Genomic DNA, 24,584 nt, shown 5'->3' on the forward strand with positions numbered 1-24,584 from the left:
GTGGCTCTTGGAAATAAATCTTAAAGAATTGTCTTTTTCCACAATTTTCTGTCTGCCTTTTCCCATCACTGTAGAGTTTTTCTTGTATTTGTGGGGTTTGACTTTTTAAAGCACCATGTATCTTTGTTTACCGAATGGATTATTCTCTGCCCAAATTGAATGTAATCAGGTCATGATCATTGTTCCCTAGGCAACCACCAACGAAATGATAGAGCTATGATCATGAATTAACACTGTTTTAAAAAGTTTAAAAAAAAAATAAAAGGGTAACTACAAGGCTTAATAAATCATTGCTGAAAAAAGGCATTCACAGTGGTGCCACCAGTCAGCATGGAGTGCTTTAGTACAATGATCGTTGATCTTGATTCAAGAACTAGGGGAAGACAAAGTACCCCATGCCAGCCTGTAAAGGTAAATTCAAACCAATTTGATGAAGGACCGCTTCTTTTCTGTCAAAATTCTGAGGGGATGCTTTGGTTAATAAAGGAATTGCCATCTGCACCTGTATGGGGTGCGGGAATAACTAGAACTGAAAAGAAGGTTGTGCAGTGGGGGGTGACAGTGAAGGTAAGCCAATTCAGTGCACGCCTGCTGCCGCCTACAATGCCAGGGAAAAATGAGAAAAGACTGATTGCTGAGTGCGGTGTCTTGATGAATGTGGTAGTGAGGAATGTCAGAACCCAGCCAACCTGCCCTGTCGCTCCTCATAGTGTCCACACACTTTAAAGAAAAAAACGGCAACAGGCTGCAGAAACCAATCCGAACACGTCAAGCCTCCCAGGGTCATTTGGCAGAGTTTTGGCTTTGCTGGGACTCTTTTGTGCGCTTAGTCAATGTTAGGAACACTTTCTGGTGTTTGGAGGGATTGGGAAGGGGCGATCAGCCTGCAGCAGGGTGAGGTCTGTGCAGAATGCCTTGCCTGGAGACGCCTCTTCCAAGCCCCAGAGCTCTGTGGCAGGCTCAGTCACGGGGTAAATACCCCATGTGTTATTTTATGCTGCCTTCCACTGCTGCTCTACCTTCCACCATCCATGCACCGAGCTCATTCCTCGTTCCCCGCTAAGCTTTTGTGAGAGAAACTGCCGCCACTCGGCTCTTCGTGGTATGAGCTGTCGCCTTCCAGCTCCTCTTCGCACCCCATGGCCATGGTGTTCAGATGGCTCACTGGGACGGGCTTTGAAAAGCAATGTCATTCCACGTGAGCTGTTCTCTGGGAAAAGAAACTCGGGGTCCCCGCTGCACACCCCCCCCTTCTCCCCTGAGCCACAGGGTCTCACGTGCCGGCACCAAGCAAACCTCCGCCTCATCCCTCCAGAAGGGAAAGGTCTAAGCCCACCTATGCTTCTTTCATGGCAACATATTGGTGCCTGCTTGAGGTTTACAGGCATACAACATACATAAGGGACGGCACACACGCTGAATATACAGAGCTACTCCGCCCAGCCCTACGCCACTAATTAACTCTAGCGCTCATTAACTTCCGAGAGCCTCTTCTGCAGTCCCGAGGTCGTTTTTAAGCAGCTTGCTGATGTCGTTTCATAAGGAACAACCGAAGAGCCGGACCCCAGAGGGAAGCACCGGGGACGCCGCCCGCTCCTGCCCGAGGGAGGCCTGAGGAGACTCCCGGGGCGGCTCCTTCCCGCCCCGGTTCCGGCCCACGCTCGCCGAGGGCGGCCTGTCCGCCTGTCCCCGCGCAGGCCCACGCCGCTCGGCCGGTACGCGGCCACCCGTGGCCGAGGAACCGCCATGAGCCCCGGTGCCCTGCCCCCCCCCCCCCCAGCCCCCGCCGGGGCCGCGGCGCCTCTGCGGGCGGGGGCGACGGCGGCAGCGCGCGGCTGAGGGCGGCCGGGCGCGCATGCGCGGGCGCCGCCGCACCGGTGGAAGCTGGGGTGGGGGGGGCGTCCGCGCAGGCGCGAGGGGTGGCCGGCGCATGCGCGGTGTGCGCGGGGCGGGCGGCAGGTGTCGGGGCGGCGCTCGGCGGGACGATGTCGGGCCGCGGGCGGCGGGGCCGCAGGCGGCGGGGGCCGGCGGGAGCGGCGGCGGAGCAGCCGGGGCCTGCGGCTGCGCCCGAACCCGAGGCGGCCTGCGCCTCCCCGAGGTGGTGGTGGCGGTGGGGGAGCGGGGCGGCTTGGCTCGGCTCGGCTCGGTGGGGCGCGGGGCGGGCGCTGACGGCTGTCCCCGCTGTGCCCGCAGGGTGAGCCGGTTCTGCCCGCAGTGCGGGCGCGGCGTGGAGCCCGCCTTCCGCTTCTGCCCGGCCTGCGGCGGGAGGCTGCCCCCGCCGCCGCTGCAGGAGGAGGAGACGGAGCAGACGGCGCCGGCCCCGCCGCGGGCTTCCCCAGCCCGGCCCTCGGCCCCGGCGCGGCCCAGCTGCCGCTCGCCCCGCAAGGCGCGGCCCGGCCCGGCGGTGCCGCTCCCGGCGGAGTCGGTGCTGACCGACCAGGGCGGCAGGCAGTGGAGGCTGGTCCGGCTCCTGGACCAGGGCGGCTGCGGGCTGATGTACGAAGGTGCTGTGGGGGCCGGGGCCGGGGCCGGGGCCGGGGCGGGGGGTGTCCCGGGAGCGGGCCCGGCCTTCCCGGGAGTCGGGGGGGAGGAGAGGGGCGGGCCGGGCCGGGGCCGGGGCCAGGCCCTGCTGCGGGCACTGCGTGGCCCTGGCTGTTGGGCTGGACAGCTCGCAGGGGCCCGCAGCCGCCGTCGGTGTTCGGTGGGGCTGTGGGGCCGTCCCTAAACCGCCAGAATCCACCGCGAACAGACGGCGCGGTGCGGAGGTGAGGACAGTCTGCCGGTGTCCTCCGGGATGGCGGCGACCGGCTGGCCCGCGGGGTCTGGCGTTCCGATGCTGGCCATCTGCCCGTTACCCACCCTGCCAAGGCGGAGGACAGCCCTGGTGTAAGATCGAGCGGAGGCTGGGCTGCTCTGTTATTTGAAGAAATGCGAATCGTTGGGAGCCATGCTTCCTCCTTCTGGTTTTTGGTTTCAAAACCTAAATGCTGCCGGCACCGTACAGGAGTTCCTGTGTTGCAGGTGGTGTCAGTATCGGCTAAATGTCAATTCTGGATTCTTGGCCTGTTTTGGGGGCCAAAAGAAAGTAGCTAAGTCATCTGGGCTGCCTCTCAGCTGTTTAGCGACTGCTGATCTCTTCTCTCCAGTCTAGTTGTAAACTTCCAAAGGAAGGGTTTCGAACTTCTTCCCTGTTGTGAACTTGGAAACTGTTCAGGAGGAATTTTCTCCATTAGTAAGCTTTGCCTGATATTTGGCTTTAGTTTCTTTTTAATTACTTACGCTGTTGCATAACAAAGTCTGGGTATCCACCTATGTCTTTAAAAAGATGTGATGTTAGAAAAAGAGAAAATCAATGTTGTTATTATAGCGGAGGGTGCTTTTATAGAAACACCTTTTAGGTGATGAGCAGCAGATGACCTGTGTTATAGCACTCGGTCTGACAGCAGGAGAAGAGGAACTACCTCAAGGCCAAGTAATGGGTGCAAATCTTTTTGGAGAAGGAAGGCCACATATAGCTCTAACATTCATGCAGAGCAGAAGGGACTTTGGCATCTCTTACAGAGTTGACAAACTATGAAGTGAGCTGGAGGGAATGCTCAGCAAATGAATCTGGGGGTGCCTTTGAGATTCTACTAATGATTTGTTCTTTACATACCACCTGCAAAACACCCCACTACTGTAACCATGCCTAGATGCTTCTGTGACTTAAGCAGAACTGCACTCGAAGCATGTCAGGGGTGCTGTGCTTCTGGAGCAAGGTAAGAATTATTTTGTAGTAATCTGGGAAGACGCTGTCACAGAGGATGCTTTTGCAAAGAGCAAGTGAAAGAAGCAGAGGAGAAGTAAAAGCCAGCTGCACAGGCTGCATTTAATGATGCAGCTGACACTGCAAGTACCTCTTTTCCATACTCCTGTAACCACATCTGTTCCATCCTTCCACAGCGCAGTCAGCATCTGGAACCTGTCCTCAAAAGCAAAGATACTCCCTCAAACTTGTGAGTTTTGATCTGTTTGGGTAAGGAATAGTGCATAGTGTACTGTGTCCAGGGCCTGACCCATTTGGCCTGTATGGCTAAGACTGTCTGAGGAATTCAGAGAAAGTGGTCGCAGAGGCCCCTTCTAGCTTAGGAGATGGATATAACTTCCTGAGGGTGTCATGCTTGGATTTCAGTAGAAGTTGGCTCTTCCACTAAAGGTGTGAAGAAAATAGATATGAGGACTAAAAAACTGAAAAGCCTTCACCACAGAAGGTTGCCTCTTTGATCTACCAGGCTCAGTAATCTCCAAAACTGAATTAGGTGGTGTAAGGTACAGATCTTCATTCATTAATGTCAGACCTACTTTTTTCCTGTATGGCAAGTGTGCACATACCCTCCTGAAGTCTGGCGAAACTGGAGAGGTTAGAATTTGTTGCCTGTGCTGAGGTAATGTGATGGACCAACACTGAGAGACTCTGTAAGGCCAGAGCACGTTTTTAAAATGAACAGTAATTATAGTTGGAGTTCCGAGCCAGCTTTCTAGGCACTTGCCAATAACTTGGGTTCTTCAGAAACATGCTATTTCCAGTAATAGCTGTTCTGCAATGGAAATTCAGTTGATCGATTTTCAGGAACTCACAAACCAGAGCAGAAAGACTGTTTTTTTGTCTGCCGTGGCTCTTGGGGGTTGCTTGTCTGTGGGAAGACCAGTGCTGACTAATGGCTTTGTGGGGGACCTTGTGTTGACCACTCTTGTGGGCACTTGAAAAATCCCTCTCCCTTTTGTCAGAAGAGACATTTAAGAGGATGGAGAAGGAATACGGTGTTAATGAGAAAAGGCAGCTAAGTTGCCACAAAACTAGAACCAGTAGGTGGGAAACTGTAAGTGCTTCTGTACGCAACACTCCCAACTCCTCTGTTTCGCACCTTTGGCATTTTTTGGCGTTTTGCTTGGTAGGCTTCTGACAGCATAGCCCGGCCCTTGTGGTTGCAGAGGACTCTAGAGTATGATATGGCACATGAGAGCGTTTTGGCTCCTGGGTTTGATGGCTCAGATCGGCTCACCAGGCAAGGTGCAGAATAAAATATCCTCTGGAACACGGTTGGTTGTGTTGCCTGAGGCCTGCTGATCCTCCAGCTACCTTGGCCAGTTGTGGGTAGGGCCTTTGGTATCAAACCTGCCAGGATATAAAACTGCTGCCTCCTCCCATGCATAATAGCATCTGTCCTAAGTTAGCCTGCTGAGTATGTATATACATGTGTGTAGGCAAACACATACATATTGACTGTAAACTATATGTATTTCAGGTTACTTGATAACAGCAGTAGTAAAAGGGCACTTACTGCTTTAAAAAGATGCGCGTAAGATTTCTACACATTACCCAAACACTTGGATGTCACAAATACAGACCTTCTTACGTGTCTCACTTTCTGACAGCTAGAATAAAATGTTACAGTTCTTTGTTGGGACTTGCCTGTTTGCAGAAATCACCTCATCTGTGCTGTGGATAAGAAGGTCACCTCTGGCTCCTTTTAACATAACAACTTTGGGACTAGAGCTTGCTCTACATTGCCAGATGATCTACATTGTCTAGATGCTTTTAACCCACAGACAGAAGTGGTAGCGCTTGAAATGTCCAATGTGAGACAGCCACTCCTTTGTTCTGTGCTGATGCTCAGAGTTTATGTGGTTGTTAGGCACAGCATTAAATAGTGAACTAAAAGACCTCAGCTCTGTTGCTGATCTGGTATTTGATTTTTTGGGGGGGTTGTTGCTTTATTTAAAATGAGTAGTGAAGGTCTTGTAGCAATCTTGCCCAAGTTTCCCTTTCTAGCAGGGTGTGTGTGGCTGAAGTAATGCTCCTCCTTCCTGTTCCCTTTAGGATGTCAAAGATGGCAGGATCTACAATGAACAGAATTTCTTCCAGCGAGCTGCAAAGGCAGGCACAGGTTGGTGCTTCTTGGAAGGGTAAGGACTAGGCTGCTTGTTAGGAAAACTGGCATCCCTCTCTCATCAGTTATGTGAGTCTCTGGGAAGGCCAGGCTAGAATAAACTACTTCGCTGCTTGGTTAGTGGCAGAGTGCTGAGAAGTTTGGCCAAGAGCCTGCTCTCCCAGGAGTCTCTGTGTACAGAGGACACCACTGTGTTGGCATTTTTAAGCTTTCTTGGTCTACCTGTGCTTTGTCTTGATCTCACTGGTAGCTGTTCAGCCCTGCAGCCTGACCTGCCTTGGCTCCCTCTCTGTTCTGTGCCCCTTCCATGGGCGTTTCTGTCAGCTGCTGTCTGGTATTTACTCCATTGACCAAAAAACCTGAGCAAGAGCAAAGCTGATCAGAGAATGTGGGCAGGGGTGATGGAGGAATTCATGTCAAACCTGCACTTTTGGGAGGACTGTAAAAATCTGCTTCTCCATCCCTCTCTCTCTTCCCCCTTCTTGTTTTACCTAGCCCTATAGCAACTACATGCCTTAGCCTGCTCTGGTATTCCCAGCATCCTTTCTGTCTTATTCTTGCTCTGCAGTGCTATGTGCATTGACATGCCAATACCCCAGCACATTAGGCTGGCATTTCTGGGACAGAATCAGTACGAGAGAGGCTTCCATCTGTCAGCTGCCCAGGGCAGAGCAGGCCTTCAGAGAAAGGGCATCCCTGACTGAGTGCCTTTTTTCTGGAGCTCCTTAGCAGCATCTGCCGCACTCTGTCCTCTTCTCTCCCCTTCTAGTGGAGAAGTGGAAGAAGTGGCACTTTGTGCCGTTCCTGGGAATCCCCAATTGCGTTGGCTTTGGACTGCATGCAGATAGCTACAGGTGAGGTGACTGCGAAGGGCACAGCTGAGCTCTTTTGTCCACAACTGCCATCTTCTTGGGCTTTCCCTCTTCTCTCCTTGCTGTCTGCTATTCCTTTTCTCATTGTCCCCTGGACTCCTAACCTTTATGTACTGCTCCTATCTAATTTATTAACAAATGGTTTGCCTCTCTCATTTTCCTGCTTCCTTCAGTCATTGTGTTGCTGGTGAAGTCATTGCTTTTGCTGCTTCTGCCCCTCAGGCCAGGGGACACCTTATTCCTGCCTTTTAAGCTTGACACAAAGGGGAGACTATATCTGCAACACATGATCAATATGTCTTTCCTTTTCAAGAAGTTTTCTGTTACCAAAAGTTGGGGAAATGTTTGCCCAGGTCAACCTGAAGGAGGGTCTAATCCAGGTGGATTGCTTGACAAGCGTCTGTTGCAGGGTTTCCAAATCAGGTAGGTACTGCTGCGTGCTAAGCTCTTGTCTCTTGTAGGTTTTTGGTGTTCTCTGACTTAGGGCGAACTCTTCAGTCCGTCCTGAATGATGGCTTACACCTACTGAGGGAGAAAGCAGCTTTTCAGATTGTAGTCCGGCTGGTATGTAGAGAACCAATACTTTCTAAGACACTTTTTCAGAAAAGACCTAGAACTTTCTTGTGGATCTTTCAAAGGTGTTTTAAAGCTGATCCAGGGGGTTGGCTGGGATCTCTAAGTAGCATCTCTCGAGCCTGTTGTAAACTTGAGTAGCATCTTTTGAGCAGTATGTCACCTTGAAGGAATTTGGGGTAAGGAGAATGAGAGAACCCTGACACCTGAAAGTTAGAGGCTGTGAGACATGGTGGTTTTTGTGCTCCTCCACACAGCTTTGGGGAGCTGGGGAGGGTCCAGCTCAGTGATAGCCAGGGTGCTGAAGGAGTCTACGTGGTTCTGATATGCTTGTGCCTCTTCTATTTACTCCTAGCTAGACTGCCTGGAGTACATTCATGAAAACGAGTACGTGCACGGGAACATCACAGCTGAGAACATCTATTTGGACCCAGCAGACCTCACACAGGTAAGGAGCAGGAGCAGAGTTGCAAGGAAATGGCAGTGAAGGTGGGCTTGTGAAATGGGATAGAGCAACACCCAGGTTCCTGTGGCTGGGCAGGGGAGCAGTGCACTCTGTGCAGTGCTCAAGCAGGTGCTGTGGCACAGGATTGCGGGCTACACTGTAAGTGGAATTCACACCACACACACGCTCAGATGTGTACTTCTTGATGTCTTCTAGGTGACCCTAGCAGGCTATTGCTATGCGTTCCGTTACTGCCCAGGAGGGAAGCACGTGGCTCAGCGCGAAGGCAGCAGGACCCCTCATGAAGGCACGATAGAGTTTATCAGTCTGGACAGCCACAAGGGAGCAGGTGAGACTCGGTTTATAACGCAAGCCAGCAAAGCTCAGCTAGAGCTGTTACTGTGGCAGTGCTCTCTGAAGCTAGGGCTCCCTGCTGGCATTTCTGTTATTGCTGCTTTCCAGGCATTCACATGCACCTGGAACCAAGTTCTTATTTGGGCTGATTTCTCTTGCCTCTCTCTGGGCTCCTGTGTTGAGATTTGCGAGGTCTCTCCAACTGCAGCAAGAGGTGCAGGGATGTTGCTCCTCCATCTGGAGCCTTGGCTACTGCAGGTGTGCAAGGAATAGAAAACAGAGCTGCTTCATGCTGGCAGGGATCTGTTTCAAGCCAGGCTGGAGCCCTGCCCAAAACAGATTTGCAGCAGGCTCTCCTCTGACCTTGAAACAGTGAGAGCTGGAAAGCCATTTAAATTAGCCAATTCCTCTCCTGGTTGGGGTGTGACTGTTCTCTCCTAGTGTTCAGACTGGGCAAATCTTCCCCCAGAGGCTGGCAGGTGATTCCTCAATGGTGTGAGTTAGCAGGCTCGCAGAAGTGTTGATATCCCAGAGCCCATCTTACTGAAGCTCTTGCATTTCTTTACTTCTGCTCTTTAGACTTGTGCCCCTTGATGAGGCTGCCCATTTTACAGAAGGGGTACCTCAAATAGAGACTTCCAAGGTTGCGCAGTGAGTGCTGGAGTCCTTACTCTCCTTTGGAGGAGAGGTGCTAGCCCGGGCCTCTTCTGGGATGGCTAGCAAACTGTTTTTTTCACACGTGAATATCTCTTCCTTCCCATCAGGACCATCTCGCCGGAGTGACTTGGAATCTCTGGGCTACTGTCTTCTGAAATGGCTCTCTGGCTTCTTGCCTTGGTCTGAGGAGCTGGACAAAGTAGAAACTGTGGTGGAGAAGAAGGAAAAGTAGGAGAAATCATCTACTCTCTTGGGAAATGCTCAGCAGAAAGCAGTGAGGGAGGTTCTGAGACTGAAATCACTCAGTCATAGTACGCTACTGGGATGCGGGTAAATCCTGCTGTAAAGGCTGAGCCTGGCCAAAGGGTGTTTGACAAACCCCGATTTCTGCTCCATTCAGAACATGGCCATCTGAATTCAGCCTTCTTTATTTTTTGTCCCTATTGCCAAAGACAGCCTGTTCAGGTGCCTGCTCCATTTCTTCTCATCTGACAGCACTCTGCACTGATTATTCCAGGTACAAAGGGGATGTGAAATGCCTTCTCCGACTGTGCTTCAGGCAGAAGAGACCCATTCCAGGTATGGGCTTGCTCTCTGTGGCAGTGGGACTGGGGAAGGAGGATTGACTACCTGAAGCTAGAACCTTCTCTGTGCTGGGATGCTAGTCCAGGATGGCTTCCACTGGTGATGGTGACCAAGCATTGCATGGACTGGTTGACAGGCTCCTCCTGTGAAAAAATCCCTTGTCTTTACAGCAAAACAAGGAGGGCTGCTACCCATTAATCTGTATTCGTGAGCCTTGCTGAAGAGGCAAGTGTTCTGGTGGCTTTAAAAATGCAGTATTTGGGGCTAGAGGTCATTTCCCCATCCTGTCTTTGAGCTTCCTATTAGTCTGTGGTTTTGTTTTCCCTCTCTGCAGCTGGCCAAGGTAGGTGGGTGAAGTGTCTACAGGGAAAGCAGTCTGAGAAGGCCATTTAGCAGCTTTGTAAAGAGAATTGGAGTTGCTGTGCTGCTCTGTGCAGTGATGTTCCTTCCTTTGCAGATGCCCTGCAGAGCTACCTGCAGCAAGTAATGGCACTAGAGTATGAGGAGAAGCCTGACTATGAGGCCCTGCGGCAGCTCTTCAAGAAGCCACTGGAAAAGATGAAAGCTTCAGCTTATGACTCTCTGGATATCAAAATGGTGCCCTAAGTAAGTGCCAGTAGTTTAGATTGCAGCAGCACAAAGTACTTGTCCCCCTCTACTGCTGTGAGCACAGGAGCAGCACAGTGCTGCTGACCTGCTCCGTCTGCCCTGGAGTGCTGGAGGCAGCAGTCAGGAGGTGAGGACAGAGCAGGTTGGTCTGTGAAACCTCCCCAGGTGAGACCTAGGGGCTCCTCCTGATCTGTGAAGGGAGCACTGGCTCTCCAGCATTCCTGATTAAGAGACCAGTCCAGTGCTACACAAAGCTGGGCTTAGCCTGTGTTACAGTGCGTGTTTCCACAACTTTCTGGAAATACTTGTCCTTGGAGGAATATAACAGGGGTTAATAAAGCAAAGCCTGAATGGTCTGCAGGGATGTGGAGGTGTTAACATAATGCAGACTGATGCAATCTGGTCCTTTTTAATTTTTTTTTTTTTTTTTTTTTTTTTTAAAGAACCAACCCTCTGGGCTGTATCTTTTGCTTTTCCTTTTTAGAAAGCAGCTTGTAGTTCTGGTTTTATTGCCTCAGGGCTGTGGCTCTCCAGACCCAGGTGCTCTCTTTTATCCATGAGGCACTTCCAAGATTGAGGCTTGATACAGAGACAGATCTGTAAGCCCCAGGAACATGGAGCTAGCTCCTCATCACCTAATTTACTCTTCCTGGGAAGGAATTGAACTGATTAATGTTTCCTGTCTTGTGTCTTTTCTTTCAGATCAAGAAAACTTGCACAGGAAAAGAGTTCAAAGCTTTCTGCAGTGTGAGGCCTTTCCTGCTGATATTTAACTTTTACATACCTGTTTTAGAACTGAGAGAGTTTTTTATAAGTGTTTTCTTCCAATTTTAATGTGACCCAATGCTGAATTTTGAGCTGCTGCTGCAACAAGTTAATGTGAAGACACTCCTGCATGGCAAGTCACTGTAAGCAGTAGCTGGAGAACTGCAATGTAGCCACCAGGAGAAGGGTGAAGCCTGGCACAGAAGAAGTAAATCAGGGACTTGGTTTTTTAACTACAGTGGCAGTACCTAGTTTTGTAATAAACTTTGTGGACAAGCACCCAAGGCTGCTCTCTGTTTGTTATTTGGCATGCTCAAGGCCTTTCTGTAGGCTTTCTGGGGCTGCTGTAGAGTTGTGATGGTGGTTTGAGCCCCATGCTACTTGTTGTGCAGGGTGTTCTCCCAGCTGCTCATATTATTGAAGTAACTAGCCTATAGGCAGTCCCAGCTGCAACTTAATCCTAAGACTTTAGCTCAGAGCTAACCTCTGACTTCATCCCCAAACATCCCATCAGTTCTCTAAGCCCCAGGTCAGTGAAACACCAGTCACTGAAGTAAGACAAGAAGCCATCTATATTAAAAAAAAGTTTTTTATAAAAAAGTCACTACACTGTGTGTATCTGAACTGTTGCCATCTGCCACAGTAACTTCTAAACAAAGGAAGAGTCATGGAGTCCAATTCCAGTGTTACATTCAGTGACGTCTCGTGGAAGTCTTGTACCTTGGTATTTCAATGCTCACTACCTGTTTGTAAAGAGAAGGCTGTTTTCCTAATGTTCACAGGCTGAAGGAGCTTTAACCCAGGCTTGCTAGGCTGAGGTCAGTGTAGGTGGTTTCTTCAAATTGTTACTGAAGCAGCACCGATTTCATTTTTGATAAGAAAAGCATACGCTGCCCCCCTTGCAGATTAGGAGCTAGCAGCAAGGCTTAAATGAGGGCTTTCAGTAAGACAAACTGTCTGCCCTTACTGCATTGCTGCCTGTTTCTAGTGTTCAAGTGATGTGTGCTTCCCTTGAGAACACATTAATAGAAATAGCAAGGAAGACTCTGCAAGACAGGAAATGAAACTGAGCCACTGGCTGCAGGTGGCAGTTCAACCACGCTGTTCCAGCAGAGACTAACAGTTCACAGAGATCACATTACTGTAGTACTGGGCAGTGAAGCATTAAGGCACAGAAGGAAGATTTTTTCAGGCGAGAACATGGCAACTAGAGCCAGAGGCAAACATGGTTTAAAACCATCTGAGAGGTAGGTAAAAAAGAAGCTCAGACTTGCAGTGAGCCTTCGTTTACCTCTTGACTGTATTCATAAAAACCTTGTATCAGTGCAGCAAATGGTATATACATAGAAGGAAGCACCAGCTGAGTGAGACAGTACCTGGCCAGAGGGAAAAGGCAGCATAACCTCAAAAAGGTCTTTCAAGTGGAAGAATTCAAGCATAGTGTTACATCCAGTAACTTGAGAATGAAAGTCAATTCCTTTCTTTTATAGTGCCAGGCCTCACAGCGAAGCAAGGGACATGACAAGTTCTTTCCTATCACCAAGGAGTAACTGGTGAGGTATGACAAAAATGAGCTATAAAATTTCCTTTGTGGAGAAGAATCTTAAATTTGCAGAGGATCAGACAATAGGGAATACTTTAAAAAGGCAGCTATTAAGGAAGGAAACGGCCCAGAAGTGAGCTACAGAATTAGAAGATAGGCATAGGCAAAGTTGAGGGGAAGGGCTCTTTTTGGAGGTATTGACAATTATTCACTATCATCCCTGTATGACTACAACAGAAATACTGTTTCCAGGAATCCTAGAAAAGGAGAGAGCATGAAGAAATCAGAGGCTTAAGAAGCCCAAGTTCAACCTTTCTTCACTGTGTTCTGCCACATTTTTTCGCTTGACTTGCCTTCTGTCACACTTGCCATCACTAGGCCTAGCACAGACTGACTGTAAACACGATTCCAGGTAGTGAGGCAGGCATGGCTTCTTGTTCAATGCACTGCCAAGAGACAGTGCTGAGGTAGATTTAAGAGGTACTCTGAGGCTGCCTTCTGTAGAAGATATAGGACTGGCACTGTTGACAGAAGAGTAGCCTGAGCTCCCTTCCAGGTTAGGATTTCTTGGGGTGAGATATGCTGAAAGGCTGTGAGTGTCATCCAGCAGCTTAGCCTCCCTCAGTGGTGCCATGTGCCCAGCCCACTCTACAGCTAGGGTGTCTTCATCACTGGAGTCCTGACAGCAGTGCTCTGCAGGATCCATATAGACCACTGTCACATCCAAGATCCCACTGGGACCTGTCACTGCAAGATAAAAGAAAAAGGTTAGTGTGGATTTGGTCAACACCAAGCAGGCACTCATCACAGAATCAAGCAGAAGAGAAAAAACAACAAGCAAGGGTGTAAACCTTATGTCTACTTAGACACAGAGGAGAGGGTAGAGCACTAAGTTCACCCTTATTTAAAACAGTAACTTCCCCCCCCCCCGCCAGACCATTGAACAGCCAGTCCCAGAGTCAGCAAAACAGGTAATACAGTGTTTCTAACACGGGCCATTACTCATGTTTGGTCCACTATCAGCAGTATCTGAAAAGAGTCTCACTTTGAAATGCTAAGCAGCTACAAAACCATTCATCATGTTCTGAAGCAGTATAAAGAAAGAGAACAGGTATATACCTCTAAAATAGTTTAACAATTATAACCACTGGGGAAGGGGAAGAGTTTTTCCAACTGGTCTTCAGCTGAAAGTTCAGGCTTCTGTTGCCTGAGAAACAGTTTAAGCAAAGATGAAAAGACAGATTTAATTCTCTTGTCTGCTTTTTATAAGGAGAATAAAAAGCCTCACCATCTCCATCTCTCTCGCCTTCACTTTCCTGATCACCTTCATAACCAGAGCAGGAATCTAAACTCCAGTCTAGGAAGTTATCTAGAAGACTTTCTTCCTGGGTGGATAGCTCTGCTGTGGGTGTAGTCACAAAGCTGCCCCTGTCATCCTGAATACTGTCTTCCCTCCTCCTGTAGCAAGAAAATCCAGAAGTCACACTTAAAAAGCCAGGTCTTCTTTTCCAGCTCTTTTAATAGGTATGTCAAGGTAATTGTAGAAAAATTGACCACATTTAAGAATGAAACCTCAGGATACCAAAGAAGAAAAGCTCATGCTAACCTTCAGAGACATTTACAGTGATGAGTTATACTAGCCTTTTAGTTCTCTTTCCAGAGGGAGAGCTAAGGAAAGTCTGAATCTCCACCACGTTCGTGTGCAAAGGACTGGGCTCTGGGTCCTCTTGTTTCATACCCAACAATGAACAGAGCTGGCTGTAACCCATCATCTAAAAAAAAAAAAAAAAAAAAAAAAAAAAAAAATCAAAGACCCAGTAAGAATTAGACCATGAGATTCCCAGAAAGAAGCTATTTTCTAGGAGAAATCTATCCCAGTGAGTTCTTCCGACATGTACTCAAACAGAGCAGTTATAGTCCCCACAGATCAAGTTTAAAACTACCACTTTATTTAGATATTCTCTCCTCCAAAAGTCTAAAGTTAGAACCCACTTCCCATTATTTGAAGTTTACTATATCCTGCCATATGGTAGCTTTGCTCTGGGTGTCAGACATCAGCAAATGAAGACAAAGAGCTCACCCACCTTTTCTTTGCCTATTTCTTCATAACGCTCATCTTCAAATCGTTGTTTCACTGCAGTTAAGGACACCTGCCTATAATCCTTTGGGACATCATCATGGAAACTGGAAAGAAAGATCAAAGCCCCAGTCTTAGAATGGATTATATGAAACAAGGTTAACAAAACCTGCCAATTAAGTACTTTCCCTCTGTCCCTCTCAGCTCTGTGCTAAAGAAGTTGGTGTTTCAGCACAGCTGCTAAGCAGCTAGCCAGGACACTTCGTTTCTACGCATATGAGCATCTAATTCCTTTTCTGTTCCTTGAGGTAAACAAGATATTTGCCTTGTACTCTTTAAAAAAATGAGCTACTTTTGCTACTGGAACTCCTTCTGAAGCACACCAATAAGCCAGTTGCAGTCTTCTGAAAATAGTGCTGTTTGGCAAGCAGAAACCTGTTAAGCCTTGAGGAACACCACACTTTCTGTAACCCAGGGCCACTACCAGTTTGGAGAAATAGAATAGCTGTCCCTGAACTGGCCCCTAGGCCTTAGTGCCTTGTGATGCAGGGAGCAAGGCAGTTTCCCAAAGCCACCTCCTTCATTGGGAAGGGCTGACTGTATAGATGCAGCATGCCTGCAAGAGCTGGGATCCAAGTACTCAGGTGCCCTCCCAAAAGGGTTCCAAAACTATTACCATTTTTGGTGGAGGCTTAGCACACAGGGCAACAAGTCTTCAAGAGAGAAACCAGTGCACTCAGACAGCTGGCTGGTCCAGGGGTGTGCTGGAAAAGAGAATACAGATTATCATTTCACAAAGCTTGGTAGTTCTGTAATCAGACACGCTTTTTTTTCTTCTAATGGGATAAAGATCATGATCTTTACAAGCTTATGCCTGTACACAGTTGTAACAAATTCACAGTTACCTTCAAGGATAGGTTTACCTGCCAAACTGAAGTTACACCTAAGTACAGAAATCTTCAGTCTCGTTTAAACACAAAGCCTGCATAGTCTGATGCTAATATTCTTGTTCATCATAGTTCATCATTCATTAAGAGGCAAAATAGACTGAACTCAACTCTTCATTCTGAAGTCTTATACCTTTCCCCTTCTTCCCCCTGCCCCTCTCCCCCAGCCCAAGTGATTCAGACATCTTGCCTAAAGACAAAGCAACACCAACAAAACCCCAAAGGCTCCCTAAAAAGACAAGGCAAACTGAGATACCATGCTGTAGCTCTAATTAAAGTAAGGTTCCTTACCTTGCCTGTGTAGTATCTTAGCCAGCAGCAGTGCTGCAGCAGCCAGCTGAGCTGGGGAATACACACAAAGACTTGTGTTTAAGAGTGACAGTTCACAAATGAAGCTGTAAAGGTGAAGAGTTCTTCTCTCCAGTGAGACTATGTTTGACAATACTTCTTTGTAGTCCACAATGGTAGGTATCTAGTGCAGAAAGGAGAACAGAGGTTGGAAATACAAGATGAGTACCAAGTATTTAGAACAGTTGTTTCCAGGAGATGCTGTTTTCATTACATTAGGGTTTGGTTTTTGTTTGTTTAACTACTATACTATACTGATATTGAAACATTCTCAAGTGAAAGAATAAATGGCCTCTTAAAACTTAAATTTTAATCTCTGCAGAAAGGCAGAGGGTTTTGTATCTGCATGCTCTCCAGAAGTGATTAAGAACACTCACATAAAACACCAACATCTTAGATAAGGATAAGTGCTAATTACAACAGCCTGACCTCAATAGCAGCCCAAAGGGTGAAATATTCCATCCAACTTCCAAACTCACCCTTATCTTTCCTTCTAGGGCAGAAATGATCTCACCCATCATTCTGACCAAGTCTTCATACTTGTATGTGTTGTCTGTTAGCCACACAGCTTCCCGTATTGTCAAGATCTCTTTGCTGATGAAACTAAAATATTAAATAATATTAACAGTTAGCCCCAGAAGTAAGGGAATTTGTGCACCTGTGCAGTAATGTTTTTGTGGCTGATAAATGCACCCAAGATGACCAAAGAGTTAAACAACTTTAAGGTACTTTCCCAGGTACAGACCAGGAAAGAAAGAACAGCAGCTCTTCATTTATTTCACCTTTAAGCTGGAACCACCTACTAGAATATTCTTAATTCCTCATTTATGAAACCTCTCCTAGGTTAAGATGCAAGATATTAAGGAAACTAACACAGAAGAATAACTTTCCACCATACCATGCGGTTCATCTGAGCACAACACACTCAACTATGTAGCAACACCACTGCCGTTGTTCCTTACAGGGTTACTTGTGCTAACATGGCATGAGACTTCAGTTGCTGATGGAATGCATTTAGACCAATCCACCACTATGGAGTTTTTTCATATTTAAAAACACATTCAAGGAATTACATTTTGTGTCCCATTTGCAGAGGTTGTGTTTGTATGCAAACACAGTTCAAGCAACAGTCAATGTAGAGGGAAGCCAAAGATTCTTTCCAGTATTATTATTAGCAAGGGGCAGGGTGGAAGCTTGAGCTGCAGAAATGAATTTGAATGATCACAATAATCACCTCTGTTCACCAGTCAGAACCCCTACCGTGTGCAAATGACCATGCAGGCTATTCCCAAAAGTTGGAGTCGAGCTCGAGGTACAGGTCTCAGCTTCAAATAACGATCCACGCACCCCACTGTCATGTGAAGGCATAGGCTAGAAAAGTCTTTCATGGTAGCCACTTCTACCAGCCAATCAACCAAGATGTACCTAGAAAAGAGAGACACATAATCTGTGCAGTTAAAAGCCATTCCAACCCATGCTGAACATCCTCCCCACGCCTAGTTACTGAGTCCCTTCTCCACTCAAAAGTTCCAAGCCAAGAAATTTCACCAAAAGAATTTTCAGACAAATGACACATTGCACTGAGATAAGGATTTGCAACCAGATGCCTGTTATTCTCTGAAGAGTCAATGGTCTTCTTAAGTTGTCTGTGAAATGGAATTAGAAACTATCCTATAATAGGCACTTGCACAAAAAAATGGTAGGGCATGTCAATTAGGAGGCTAAAGGCCTCCTAAGATAACTAGAGAGTAACTATAGTTCTAACAAGTCAAACAGTGCCTCCAGTTCTTGAAGAACTTGTAAGTTCTTGCATTTGTCAAGACTAACAAGTCCAGAAAAAAACCTCACACACTTCATTTCAGTTCTTCATCAGGGCTTGAAATAAAGGCTCTGATACTTCCTCTGCGAAATGTCATGCGTTTCTCTGATTGTACACAACACATCACAGAAGAGTAAAGCAAAAAATTCCATCTTCCAACAGACCTCATTCTAGATTTGTTTCCCTCTACAGATGTGGAAGGAAAAAGGCAATGGTGTCTGCTCCGTGGCCTGACTCCTGGATCTGAGTTTTTACCTCATTGTTTCATTCATTCCTTTCTGCACAGTGAAGATACTTTGCTTGCTGATAGGAAGGGAAGCTTGAAAGATTTGAGACACCATTTCACTGGAAGATTTTGCTTCTAATCCTAGTTGGTTTCCATTCCCACAAGCTTTGGCTAAAGCTATCTGTAGTAGAGAGAACACATAAAAAAGTTTGGTTTTTTTTTTTTTTTTTTACCAAATACAAAATAAGGCAGCACAGGACAGTCCTGTAATTTTCCTGCAGAAAACAGAGAGCAAACATGACAAACTACTTGAATCAGTAGTTCTTAGTGTGGCTTAAATATTGAACACACATTATTTGGACGCAGGCTTTTAAGTCCATCAAAAGATGCATCTTTACTCAGATTCTACCACAGACATGCAGTATTTTCCAAAAGAGGGGGACCTGCAGAATAAATACACACATGCACATATAGATATCATCCAGCCATTTTGACCCTGCTTCTAAAGGGAGGACTCTAAACCTACAACAGCAGCATAGAAGAGACCGAATAAAGACTGTTTTCCTGGGAAAAGTCAGTCTTACCTGTGCTTCCCAGCAGCCCTTTGCTGCATAGTCTCGTAGCTTCCTGAGACTTTGGAGGTATCTGCCAGGATCTGACATCTACAGAGAGGAATGTAAACAGATTTCAAAAACCATTACCTTTACACAACGAACAGAAGGATTGTAGTACTAATATCCAGAGAAAAAACACTGCCTGTGGGTACATATATTATTTCAGCAACCAGTCTGTTTCTCATCATGATGACAACGTTGTTTTGAAGAAACTTTCTTCAGTTCTTGCCCAAGGTCTCACAGGAAATGAGACAGGTCACTTGAGATTCCATCATGAGAGCTTTGGCAGATTTATTAATGGCAATGCAGGCAGTCTCCCCCCTCCTGTTCCCAAGTGAGCCATATAACCACTAGTCAGCAGTGCCTATGCCTTTAGCAGAATTAGTATAAAGGAACTTCTGCTTGCACCTCGGCTACCACTGCTCGTAGACTCACTTACTTTAAACACCAAGGCAGACACCAAAGCTCATTTGAGAGATTTCTCAGCGCTCTCCTTGTTTATGAAGGAGGTAAGCTCTGAGGAACAGCAATTTCTTTCTGTGTACATTCATTGTGCATAACAGAGGTCCAGAAGTTACAGTGAAAAAGTTGTTTTGAGACAAAAAAACCCACTACTTACAGCAGCCTTTCTGTTACTTTCCCAAAGGAGGTAGGAACTGTTTAAACAACCCTGCTTTGAAGATTCTTCAAACATTTCAAGGGATTCCTTTCTTTTTTCTTCATCCTATGAAGAAAAGGCACGACAGTATTTTTGCTGTCCAGCCAACTGGATGCCAGATCTCAATACTTCAGAAGCTACAGAACAGCTCTGTACTGAAAGTTACAGAGCAGAACCAATCAGTTGTGAGTCCCCTTCAGACTATGAGGGGTACTCCCACATCCACTCAGTGCTGCCATTTGAAGATCCAGGCTCAGGAAGCTGTTAGTGGTTTTCCTCAGCTAGACAAAAGCTTTTTGGCTTGCTTGCCACTGAAGGATTTTTTTTTTTTTTTTGATACGCATTATGACTGGAAGGCTTCCTTTGAGACCTGAACACACTGCAAGCCCATGATCAAGCCAAAATTAATTTAATCATTTGTAAAATTCAATAAACTAAGTTGATAATGTCCCTTTAAACAGCCAGTAAATTAAACTCATGAGAACAGAAATTCCTGGACCACTTGAGGAATAGAAGAGCATTTGGCTGATTTTTTTTAAAAAAAAAAAAAAAAAAAAACCAAGGTAAACAGCACTAGCATCACCAAAAAAAGTACCCAAACACATCAAATCAGTAATACTGCTTACCTCAAAGAGACTCAAGATCTTAGCCAAGCAGTGGAGAATAGATCCTTTCTGAGCCTGAAGAAAGCATTAAGATAAAACATTGTTAAAGATAAACAAAGAACAATAGCAACTTTTGCTAGTAATTCCAGACTACAATTTAGTTTGCCTTTCAATCATTCTTCCCCCTTTCTTTTCTCAAAAAAAGTTATTTTTGAGACAGTACTGAGTCTCTCAGAAGAGACAGTACAGGCCTCCAGCACTCATGATATACCAAGTGCAGTTTGGCAATAAATTCATTAAAGTGATTGATCCGCAGTCATTTAAGCAACAAGAGCATAGGAGCTCCTTGGGGAAACAAAAATATTTTTTCCAAAATAACTAGATACAGCTACCAGCCTACGTTAAAGTAAAGGGCAGAAAGAAATCTTACTTTCTCCAACTGACACTCTGCTTTGAGACTCTCATAGACCACAGCTTTACAACAGCTTCCACTCAAGGACCAGGGAGGACGGATAAAAAGCCAGATAAATGGGGCTGCGCACACATTCAAACGCTCCGCCAGACTGAAGAAATGAGATGCCTTTAATCCATTCACTTCTGCTCGACCCTCATCGGAGATGGACACTGAACAAAAAACCCGCCAGAAATCATTTAGAGTTTATTCACAACACGTGCTAGGCATTTGGTCAGGCCAAGATAGACAATAGGATACAATCAGGAAAAGATTGAATAGCGTCTTCCCTTTAGAGCCTTAAAAATCACGGAGATGGCAAAAGAAGAAAAATCATACTACAGTCAGTCTCTAGGAACATATAACCCTAAGCTGGGGGCAGGGGGCACATTCTGCAAATACCAACATTCAAAGCAATGTTAATTCCTGTCAGTGTACAAACAAATTGGTATACAAGTCACCTGCCTAGCCAGTACCCTCTGCAAGGAGGCTTGTGCTGTGGATTGTCAGTCCCTTTTGTTACATTTATCACACCAGATAAGTAGCCAAGTTCGATCAGAAATTTACAAAGGGTAACTTCTAAACATGAATTCATAAGCTATGCATTGACTTCTTTTCTAAAAGAGCTGTGCACTATACTGTCATTTAACACCTAGCAGTTTAGTGGCCAGTGCTTAAGCTGCACTGAAAGGTAAAACTGAAGAGGCATCATAGTAAATGCAACCTAACCACTCACTGAAGGCAGCAAGCTAGCTCTGCACTTCACTGCTCTAGAACCTGGGTACAAAAGCATCAGTGTTTCAGATACAGAAGAAACAGCTTTTTAAGCAGCCAGTAGAAGTGCCAACTTTATTATGAGACAATTAGTCTGATCTGTATCTATAAACAAGCCTTTAGCTCATCTACCATGTCCTTCTGTCATGTCATCTTCCCCAAACACCTGAGTACAAGTTTCCACACTTACAGCCTTCATTGTACAGGTATGCTATCCCCAGCTTCACAGCAGCTTCAAAGTTACCCCTTTCAGCAGCCCTGAATGGGAAACAGAGAAGATACTTGAGGTTACTTCGGTGGAGGCCAGGCTGTGCATTTGGTGATCACCAACCATAAGCATATGTGCTTTCACTACAGAAGTTAAACATAAGTTATGCTGAGGCTCTTCTTGCTGTAACGCTTTTCTATGCCAATGTCCAGGATAATCTGACAATTCATAGGAATGTTTCCCATTCCCATGCAACATCCCCAACACCAGAATGCAATAACACGTTTTGGTACTTGCACCTTCAAGGACATCATCAAGCCCTCGTGCTCCTCCCTTCCAAACTGATGTGCAGGTAGTAGTCTTCTTCAGAAAGAACATCATACATGCACCAAAGCAGCAACAGGCAGAAGTAAACCAATTATCATGACATTTAAACTGATGTATCCCCTTCAAATCAGGTGGATAAAAAGATGTTCTCCATCATTTTTAAGCAGGTTTATCATTACCCTTTCAAACATCACTTGTTTTAATACTGAAATTTACCTATTTTTCAATATGCTGGTTTGTACAAGAAGTGACCAAGCCAACTCAGACTTAGAAATACGGTTATGCTCTTGAGCCTCTGATCTCACTTGCACTTTCATATGAAAGCACCAGTAACAGATTTTAGTTAGTGTGCTATGTTCCAATATGGAATATTAATGCCCTTAAAGAGAAATAACTTTGGTATAATAACTTAACTTCAAACATCCTTTTCTACAATGTCAGACAAATTCGATTCTTAAACCTTACCTTTCAAACATCTTCAGATTGTTTGGAGAAGGCCATATTTCTTGGAAACTTGCACATGCCCAAACACTAGCATGATTGTCCACAAGGTATTTAAGATGCGAGTGCACCTGCAAGGGGGGAGCGTAAAATAATAATTACTAAAATAAAGGGACCAGCAGAAAAATAGTTCTTTGCAATCTAATTTTAGATAGGTAACTAATTAATCACAAGTTAATCATAACTCATTACCTACCTAATCACCATTAAGGCAAGAGGTGCCAAACCAAACTAATTTGTTCAGCCACAGTGATCTAGCAGGACAATACCCACAGAAAATTTACACAGAGCACTCAAATACTGCTGCTAATCTTCTTAAGCTTGAGTACTGAGAAATAAAACTGCTAATGGGATAGCAAAAATCTAATTACTGCATGTATTCTTTGGTTTTCTTCAGGTTTACTCTGACACAAGAAGCCAGCCTTTTCTGTGTGCAGTCCTGGCTCCTAAAGGCAGATAAAAGCCATGGTGCATGACAGAGGGGAAGCAGTAGCAGACTCACAGCTCTGACAGAGAGGATGTCCTCAGCAGGAAGGCCCTTCAGAACATGAAACAGAACATCCTCGGGCAGACTTAACAACGTCAGGACTCGAGGCCGTTTTCTTATCCTTCGCTTTGAAGGGAAAGAAAAACACCTGGAACATCTACAGTGAATCACTGGAAAACAAAAAACACAGGACACCTCAGTTAGTGGTAGAACAGTACGAGGGGAAAAAGGCACTACAGAGTATAAACATACACAAACATGCGTTTACTCAAGCACCTATTTACTGCAGCATAGGACACTTCTTCAAGCATATTAATCACAGAGAAATTTAGCATGTGTCATGTAACACCATAAAGTAAGCCACAAAGTAGCAAGTGACTTGTTCAATTTAGTCAATTAAGCTAAGAGGCTCAGAAGGGATGGCTCATGCTCAAGTCCTCTTCATCGAGAACCCTTCCATGCCCTAACTCCAACATTTGACAGTGTTTAGTTAAACTGTCACTACTACAACTTCATTTACCTCCCCCACGCCCCAACTTTTCCTTCTTAATTGATAGCAGTCCTTGGAATGTGACCAGAGAGATTAGGAAGTTAAGACCCAGCAAACCAGCTCAAGCCAAAAGCCCATCTTTCTAACCAGCCAGTTGCTGCCATGGGTGCTCATGGAAGATCCCTAAGAACCAGGAAGCCCTCTATGAAGTTTCAGCACCTTGTAGCATTCACAGACTAAGGCATTGCCTACATCTTCCATTCCTCAGTAAGAGAGAGTTTACCCTCACTGCATTTGCCAAGAGACGAAAATGATCTAACAGATAAGGCAAAACCAAGAAGAGCACATGAGTACTGCTCGCTGGTAGAGACTCATACTCCATGGTAGAAAGCCCAATCCCTTTTCCATCTCTTGGGGATAGCACAGTGTTTGGGCTGCCACCAAGAACCTGGCCCCTGCCTGCACTCCGGAGCCCCAACACCCACAGCAGTCTGACACGTTACCTGTCTTTGATTAAAAAGCTATTCCCACAAAAATAAAAACTTTTTGATGTGCACAGGGCAGAATACTGCTATTCTTCTCATCCTCTTCCTCTCTCTGGAGAAAACTTCAGCAGTATTTTTGCCATAAAAAAGAAATGGACTTCTACACTGGTATGCCCATTAAACCTGCGTGAATATCTGAATGACTGGGGAGCACGGGGTAGTTGAGCAACTCAGGGAAGAGGAAAACTCAATTTCAAAAGACAGGAAGTCGCACAGGGAAATCTTCAATTTGTTGCTTCACAAAATCAGGGTGGTTTAGGCTGGAAGAGACCTCTGGAGTTCATCCCAACATCCCGCTTGCCCTGCCCAAGCGGCATCAGCTACAGCAGGTTGTGCAGGACCACCTCCGGTCAGGTTTGAAAGTCTCCGAGGACGGAGACCCCACAACCGCTCTAAGCAACCCGTGCCACCGTTCAGTCACCCTTAGAGGAAAAAACCGCTTTTTCTTGTGTTTGAACGGGGTACCGATTTGCGCCCAGCAAATTCAAAGACCTCTTCGACGTTATCCCGCACGCAATCTACGTTTCCTAACGCCTGGCTTGGAAGGCAGAAGCGCGGGAGTGCTCAGACACCTCGGCCAGCTATAGCGACGGATCCTCCAGCGAAACCGAGGGCGAAGCGCCCCCGGGTACGGACGGCACCGACACCCCCCCGGCCCGGCGGCAGGCAGCGCCCCGCGGGCCCTTCCCGCAGGCGGAGCCGTTTGAGGCCCCGGGAAGCCGCAGCCCTGACCGACCGGGCCCCCCCCGCCCCCCGCCCGGCCCCCCCCCCCCCCCCGCCGCCGCCGCCGTTTGAATTTCGGCGCGCTGCCGCCAGCGCCCCGCCGAGCCGCCGCCACCGGCCCCCGCGGCCGTTGCTGTCCCCGGCGGCCCCTCAGGCGCCGGCGGGAGCCTGGCGTTGTTGCCGGCGTTCCTGGTCCTCCCCCGGGGCGCGGCCCTGCCGCCCCCACCGCCCTCTCCCCCCTCGCCCCCCTTCTCGGTTCGGAAGAGGCCGGCGCGGAGCCGCTGGCGGCCCTCAGAGCCGAACGGGAGGGAGGAAGAGGGACGAAGCGGCGCCCCCAGAGCCCGCGGCCGGGGTCCGCACTCACCGCCCGCCTTCATCGCGGCGCGTCCCCGGGGACCGAGCGGAGACCACCGGCCGCCGCGCCCAGACCGGCTCCGAGTGAGGGGGCGCC

At 47.1% G+C, this 24,584-nt stretch overlaps 2 protein-coding genes across 6 annotated transcripts; one reads left to right on the plus strand and one right to left on the minus strand.

Annotated features, from left to right (window-relative positions):
• The first annotated feature begins 1,960 nt into the window (after positions 1-1,960).
• Positions 1,961-11,069, plus strand: VRK3 (VRK serine/threonine kinase 3). 5 transcript variants are annotated; one of them, XM_041120237.1, is made up of 12 exons: positions 1,961-2,101; positions 2,194-2,504; positions 3,943-3,995; positions 5,861-5,927; positions 6,700-6,784; positions 7,116-7,225; positions 7,735-7,823; positions 8,037-8,169; positions 8,939-9,059; positions 9,349-9,410; positions 9,874-10,022; positions 10,728-11,069. In XM_041120237.1, exons 1-11 carry the CDS (start codon positions 1,986-1,988, stop codon positions 10,020-10,022), a joined length of 1,296 nt encoding a protein of 431 aa, XP_040976171.1. In that variant the 5' UTR covers positions 1,961-1,985; the 3' UTR covers positions 10,728-11,069. The 5 variants fall into 5 exon arrangements, 4 of the variants coding, with proteins under 4 accessions (XP_040976171.1, XP_029857638.1, XP_040976172.1 ...); XM_030001778.1 differs by lacking the exon at positions 7,116-7,225 and adding an exon at positions 7,264-7,366 and having other exon boundaries at positions 7,731-7,823; XM_041120238.1 differs by having other exon boundaries at positions 1,961-2,098.
• Positions 10,836-24,584, minus strand: CCNF (cyclin F). The gene is made up of 17 exons (XM_030001777.2): positions 24,498-24,584; positions 22,391-22,545; positions 21,853-21,959; positions 21,043-21,110; positions 20,058-20,251; positions 19,649-19,702; positions 18,984-19,088; positions 18,335-18,412; positions 17,780-17,931; positions 16,966-17,130; positions 16,185-16,308; positions 15,649-15,829; positions 15,087-15,174; positions 14,418-14,517; positions 13,975-14,105; positions 13,622-13,791; positions 10,836-13,080 (listed from the first exon to the last, which is right to left on the minus strand). Exons 1-17 carry the CDS (start codon positions 24,508-24,510, stop codon positions 12,617-12,619), a joined length of 2,349 nt encoding a protein of 782 aa, XP_029857637.1. The 5' UTR covers positions 24,511-24,584; the 3' UTR covers positions 10,836-12,616.

Source organism: Aquila chrysaetos, chromosome 25, assembly GCF_900496995.4.
Source record: "Aquila chrysaetos chrysaetos chromosome 25, bAquChr1.4, whole genome shotgun sequence".
In the NCBI taxonomy this organism is placed as follows: domain Eukaryota; kingdom Metazoa; phylum Chordata; class Aves; order Accipitriformes; family Accipitridae; genus Aquila; species Aquila chrysaetos.